General features: G+C 66.1%; 1 protein-coding gene across 2 annotated transcripts in view; it reads right to left on the bottom strand.

Annotated features, from left to right (window-relative positions):
• Window positions 1-5,284: 5,284 nt before the first annotated feature.
• EXD3 (exonuclease 3'-5' domain containing 3) overlaps window positions 5,285-6,650 on the bottom strand; it is a 79,365-nt gene continuing 77,999 nt past the window's right edge. For both annotated transcript variants that reach the window (XM_049632520.1, XM_049632512.1), the window contains exons 22-23: window positions 5,961-5,999; window positions 5,285-5,650 (exon numbers count right to left, since the gene is read on the bottom strand). In XM_049632520.1, the coding sequence (XP_049488477.1) occupies window positions 5,367-5,650; window positions 5,961-5,999 (323 nt within the window). In that variant the 3' untranslated portion in view covers window positions 5,285-5,366. The remainder of the gene's footprint in view (window positions 5,651-5,960; window positions 6,000-6,650) is intronic.

Consider the following 6,650-nt stretch of genomic DNA (forward strand, 5'->3'; position numbering starts at 1 on the left):
GCCGCGCGTTCCGGGTCCCTGCTCGCTGCGGCTCCCACGCGGGTCCCACGCGCCTCCCCACGCGCAGCTACACTCGCCCGCCCGCCCGCCGCGCCGGGGCGCCTTTTACTCCCTTTATATTTGCATAACAATAGGGCGCCCGTGACGCGCGCGCCGGCGACCGGATGATTGGGCGGCGCCCACGTGGGGGCGGGGCGGGGGCGGGGCGTGCCTGGGCGGTAGCGCGCTTCGCGGCAGGGGGCGCTGGTCGCCGGCAGGGGGCCAGGTGGCCGTAGCGGGGGGTCCTTGCTCTCCGCACCCCCCGGGCTCTCCGCATCTCCGCGGTCGTCCCGCCTACTCCCCTTTCTGCCACTCGGGGAATTCCAAGCTCCCTCCGCGGACAGACCCAGGCCCGATCCCCGGCCGAGCGCAACCCCGAGGTGCACCGAAGGGCGGCCTACCGGTGGTGGGGGTTCGCTGACATTTCAGACCCGGGAGGCCCGGGTAGAGAGCCCGGGTCTCACTCCGCGCTTCCGGAGCGCGGGCCGCAGACCCTCTGCGTCCCTAGCGGGCTGGGTGCGCAGCGACAAGACTGGCTCAGCCTGGCCCCCAGGACACGAAGTCCACGCGGGTGACAAGTCCACGAACAGCTCGGGCGTGTGACCTGGGCCACGCGGTCTTTCCTGAAGGAGGGCGGCTCCTCTGGCGCCCTGGGTCACCCCGTGTTTGCCCCCAACCTGACAAGCGTGAGGAGCCAAACCCTGAGGTCCCGCCCTGACGAAGCAGGGTCTTTACAGGAGGAAGCTGGGGGCTGGAGGTGCTCAGAAGCCCCTCCAAGGCGGGGAGGTCAGTCGGCCGGACCTCAGGGCGTGCTTCCCTCTCCTGGGCCACCTCCATCAGCACGACTAGGGACAGGCAAGGCCTGGCCAGGTGAGCAGCCCCAGGTAGGGCACCAAGGACCGAAAGAAAGCCCAGAAATGACTCATTTCCAATCCGTAAACCCATTTTTTATTGACATTCTAATACTCCCGCCAGATTTCCTCATTAGGATTTTACAGTTTATAGCTGGGCTCTGGTGGCTGGAAATCGAGCAGGAATGACTCTCGGAGCAGTAGGCCCAGGGCAGCAGGGCAGCACACAGGAACTCCAATTCCTTCGGAAGCGGGCTGGAAATTCCCGAGGAGGCGGCCCTGGGCCTCAGCCCGGGAGTCCCCCCCTGTCAGGCCTTGTTTGGGGATGGGCTCCCGTGGGCACCGGCCTGGTGTGCCCCATGTTTGGAGACATATGGGGGTGGGTGTGTGCCCCCCATCTCGCTCTGTGCTCTGGAACGAGTCACAGCCGAATCACAGGAAAAACTGGGTAAGGCCACCCCAGGGCTGGCTGCCTCTGGCCAGCTGCCCTCAGACCTGACCATTGTGGACTCTCTCGGGGTCCTCCTGGCAGCCAGAGCTCCCCGAGTCCCTCCCTCTGGTCTTCCCGAGGCTGGTGGTCTGGCTGGTGGTCCAGCTCTTCTGCTCAGTCTTGCTCCCACCAGGAGCTCCCCACAGTGTAGGTGGGTAAGCCCTGGCCTGAGGGGGGAGTCCCGAACCAGGCCCTGTGCTAGGTTCAGCTGAGGTTGTGACCTGGTGGGGGTGGGGGTGGGGTGCCGGTGTCAACAGCCCCTCCCTTGCCCCACTCATCTTGCCAGATGGGGTCCCTGGGCCCAGTAAGGGAGCCTGCTGGACTGTGAACCCCTCGAGGGCGGGGCCCTGACCACCTCCAGCAACCCCTTCCCTGCATCTTCCCAGCATCAGGGAAGAGGGCATAGGCCCTGTCCCCTGGGGCCTGTATTTACCTCTGGACAGTGCCCAGGGCTATCCCCAGAAGGTGAGGGGTTCATAGGACCCAGCGCAGGTGGGTTCAGGTCCCCTGACCTGAAGAAGGGCATCTGGAGACCCTGTAGGGCCCGGGAGCAGAGCCCGGGGGTGAAATGTCCCTTTGACACCCGCGCAGGCTTCGGGGTGGGCAGACAAAGGGGCCCTGTGAGCTCAGTGTGGGAATGCACGGCCACCACCATGGGCCATGAAATCGGTGGCTTGGGTGCCCCCGGCAGGGACATAGGAGCATAGAGCAGCCATAGGAGTCTAGCCTGATGTTGCCTCCTGCCCCACCCAGGGCTCGGCGTGAGGGTCAGACAGGTGTAGCCAGGTCTGCCACTGTGGGGTTCGGGTGACAGTCACACTATCTCTGGGGAGCCGATGGGATTTCCGTGGCCGTGCCGTGGCTGGGAGGGAATTTCTGGTCTGAGCTGCCGTGGTCCACACCCTGGGAGTTGCCCCATTTGAGGACAGGAGGGGAAGAGGGGCTTGCAGGGCACTGGCTCCCAGTAAGCTCTTCTTCAGTGTTTGCTGAAGGAATGGTCCAAAAGGAGGACATTTGTTCCAAATGCCTTGGAGGGAATGGGGAAGCCAGGCCCCGCCCTGCGGCCCAGAGAAGCCCCTCTCCGGTGTGGGTGGGGTTTCTTGGTGGTGTTGTATAGATAAGCAATTCACTGGCTCTGAGTGAGAAACCCCTGACCTGGGGTCTGGGGGGACACACTCGACCCTGACCATGCGGCAGGACCCCGTCCTTCTCCCCATTGGCTCCAAGGATGCTGGCCCAGGAGTGCCACCCTGAAGGGCCGTGGTGGGTGGAGGCCAGAGTTGGAGAGGGCCCCCTTCTTTCTCTGGGGACCCCCTTCCTTTAGAGGCTCACAGCAGTGGGTGTTGGGGGGGGAACAATGTGGGCAGGGGTGGAGCGGCCTGGGGAGCGTTCTGGGATATGGGCTGGGAAGGTCTGGGTGGAGCGGCCTGGGGAGGACAGCGCAGAAGAGGCGGCTGGCCAGAGCTGGGCCAAGGCCTGCGGCCACCTTAAAGGCACTAGGCGGGGGAGGGAGGGTGAGCAGGCAGGCGGGCAGTGGGGGCGGGGCTTCCAGCTAATTCATTAAAATGTGTCGGGGAGCGTGGGAAAGAGGAGAGTGTTTCTTCCCAGCAGCCCAGACACCTGGTAGAAGGGCCGAGAGAGGATAGAGATCAAATAACAAACACTCAGCCCTCGGCCAGAGCGGAGGAAGGACGCCCGGGGCAGGAACTGTGGCAGACAATCACTGCGCGGCTGCTTAGGGCACGGCCTGGCACTAGGGCCGTAGCCCACCCTGTCGGCGTGGTGCCTGACCCCTAGCCTGGGAGGGGGCCTGAGGCAGTCCTGGGGCCTCAGAAGGCTTTTTGGGCTGACCTCCTGGTGGCTCAGGACCAGGGGTCGGGGGCTGGGGCCTAGGATGGGGTTGCCGTGGGGCTGGGCTGGGCTGGCAGCGAGTACGTGAGCCTGGGAGGGTTCCCGGGGGGACACGGCCAGTCTGGGCAGCAGAGGGGTGGCGAGGTGGGAAGGCAGGCTGGACGGTACGCGTGTAGCTGTGAGGGGCACACTGGGAAAGAGGCCCCACGCAGTCGCCCTCTTCTCCCTCTAGAGGGTGCGCAGGGCAGTGGGGTGCTGGGGCCGGGCCTGCCTGGAGGGACAGGAAGGACACGTGGTCTCCTGTCTCCCCCGTGCTGGTCCCTGGCTCTGGCCTCCTTGTGTTGAGGACCAGCTGCAACCACCACCAGGGCCTTGGGTCAGAACAGAGTCTCCAGAGTCTTCAGGAAGCAGCTGGGTTGGGCAGTGGGGCCGGCACCCCTGGCGGTTTCCTCCTGACCTTACTAGGGGAGGAGCGTGGTCAGGGCTGCCTCCCAGGACAGGACGCGGGCCAGTGGTCTGGCTCTCGGAAGCAGCACCCCGATCACAGAAAGTCCCGAGCCCTGGTGGGGTGTCTGCTCGCCCCCACAGCCCCACGTGGCCCTCGGGCTCAGCAGTGACCGAAGGGTGGGGGAAGCCAGGGTTGCACGCTTGGCCCTGACACGGTGCCCCGGCTCAGCCCGGTCCTGTCCTGAGTCTCCGAGTCCCTCCCTCCATCTGTGCGGTAGCATCTGGTCCGGCTGGCCCCAAGGTTGCTGCGGGGCCGGGTGGGCCAGCGCCTGGCACGAGGTGGGCGTTTTCAGGGAAAGGAAACGATGGGCAGTGTGGCAGGATGGGTGCATGGCGTTCAGCATGAGCCCCCAGCCTCATACTCTTGGGCCTGACCCCCAGCCCAGGCGGGGGCAGAGGTAGGCCTGGCACTGCCAGCACCCACCTGGTACCTGAGGCCGTCACACCTGGGCCTGCAGGTGCACCCGCTCTGGGCAGAGGCGGCAGCCCCGCCCCGCCCCGCCCCCCCGGGCTCCCCAGCCCTGAGGCTTCCGCCTGGGTTCCCGGGCCAAATCTGAGCTGGTTTCCGCTCAAGGCAGGAAGGACAGGAAAGGGATGTGGGGGGTGGGGTGGGGGGGCACATTCCTAGGGAGTGAGCCAGGAGGAGGCGGCCAGGGCAAGATGCAGTCTAGGCCCCTCTCCCCGCCCACCTGGCACCGGTGCCCGGGGCCCTCGGGTGCCGGCGACGGGCGCCTGCGCCTCAGTTTCCCAGAGAGTAGGTGGAGCAGTGGCTGTTTCCTGCAGTTGTGAGGGTGGACGCTCTCGTGTGCAGGGCCCCCTTGTGGCTTCGGCTGCCACTCTGTTTCATGAGAGGAGGCCACCTCGACCGGGTTGGGGCGGGGGGAAGAAGCCATGTGGGGTCACACTCCGGCCGGCGAGGGGGAGAGGGCAGCAGATGCAGAGGTGGGCCTCCCCTCCAGACACAATGGATGCCCTCCTAGAGGGTGGCCGCCCTGCCTCTTGCACCACAGAGGGCTGGGCCCCGTTCCCCAGGAAGCCCCCCCCACCCCCACCCCCGCCACATCTGGCCTAAAGGGCCCTGGCCCTGCGGGGTCCCACCATCTATACTCCCTGGAACTGGAGGCCTCCCCGAAGGTCTGAGGAGCCCAGGAAGGTGGGGCAGAGGGGGGGTGGCATTTACCAACACAGCAAAGGGAGTGGGCCCCCAGTGCGTGGGGGGGCCTGTGTGCCCCCGCCTCCCTCCGCCCCACTGAGCCCCGCTGACGGGAGCCGCTTGGGTCCCAGCCCCGGGCCTTTGTGAAGGCCATTTCCTCTACCAGGCGTGTCCTTCCCACTTTCCGTCGGCCTCATTCCCGAGTATCAGGCGGTTCTCAGCTCAGGGTCCGAGCATCCTGACCTTGTGCAAGAACCTTCATCCCTTCCACCCCGGTCCTAGCTCTGCACCTGGGGCTGGCGCCCAGGTGTATGCAATGAGTCCACGGCCACAGGTGCACCTAGGGCCGGGCCCAGGTGTGTGCAGTGAGTCCATGGCCACAGGCCCATGCAGGTCAGGACTTTTATTACCTGTATTGCTGGGGGTGGGTGGGTGGATGCCCCAGGGGGCAGTGCAGGCCCGTGGGCCTGGGGGCTCAGCTCTGCTTCCAGGAGCTGGAGGCGCTGCTCAGGATCTGGCCGAATTGCGAGGTGACACGGCACAGGTGGGAGCCCTCCCAGAAGACCTTGCCGCAGCCAGAGCGGCAGTAGAAATGGCGTAGCCCCGGCCGCCGCAGCACGCCCTCCGGGACCCCTGCCAGCTGCAGCTGGGTGCCACTGGCCAGTGTGGCAGGCGCACCAGCCCGCAGGTCTGCGGCCTCCAGCCAGCGGCAAGGTGGGTCGTAGGTACAGCCCCCGGGGGCCTCCTCTGGGGCCTCCTCTGGAAAGGTGGGGGGTGGGCGGCCACCCTGAGCTCTCAGCCTTATGGTGGGGTGGGGTGGGGTGGGGTGGGGTGGGGTGGGAGGGGCTGGGGGGATGGTCTCGCCTCCACCCTTTTCTTTCCGGTGCCTCTGCCCTACACTGCCCGGTACCCCCAACGCTCTGCCTCATCTTACCCACGGACCCCTGGCCCTCTCTCCCCACTGGCCCTGCCCACTACCCCTCGCCTAGGGCACAGGCCCATCCTCTCAGGGCAGTCCCCTCTCCTGGGCCAGGAACAAACCCTGTCAGTGGGTGGTCCCAGGGCTCACCTGACTCCTGTATGTCCTCGCTCTGGGTGGCCTCATCACCTGGCAATCAATTGAGGACATCAGGGACTGTCCTAAGGGTGGGTCCTGGCAGCCCCAGTGCCCACAATGCACCTCCAAGTGCCCAGCCTCTCCCCCCGCCCTTAGCAGAAAGGGCAAAGGGTAGGGGGCTGAGGAGCTTTGGTGCCAGCCTGATCCCCTCCCATGGGAACCCACACCTTGGAATGTTCTTGGGGCTCAAAGGTCCTTGGGAAACAAGTTCTGGGCGTCAGATTGGCCGATTAGGGCACTGGGGGCCTGAGAACGGGCCGGTGGGGGCGGGGGCATCCCATTCGTGGCGATGAGAAGATAAGCCACTGCCAGGGCCTGTGCTTCATAGCAGCAGGGCCCAGGGGACCTGCTGGAGCTCAGGGCGACCTTCTGACTCTGCAAGAGGGTCCCCACCTCCGCTAAGAGCACAGGAGACTCCAGGGAGGTGGCCAGGCCTGGGGCTACTGAGGGGCCAGTGCCGGCGTGAGGGCAGTGACAGCTGAGGAGTCCTAGCCGGCAGGCGTAAGAAGAGTCCTACCCCTAATTTGCTTGGCAAACATCTCTCCACAGATGGCTCCAGATTAACTTTAGCCAGAGCCTGAATGGATGAGCACTGCCCCTGCCCCTGCCCCCCCCCCCCCCCCCCCCCCCCCCCCCCCCCCC

Source organism: Panthera uncia, chromosome D4 (assembly GCF_023721935.1).
Source record: "Panthera uncia isolate 11264 chromosome D4, Puncia_PCG_1.0, whole genome shotgun sequence".
Taxonomy (NCBI): domain Eukaryota; kingdom Metazoa; phylum Chordata; class Mammalia; order Carnivora; family Felidae; genus Panthera; species Panthera uncia.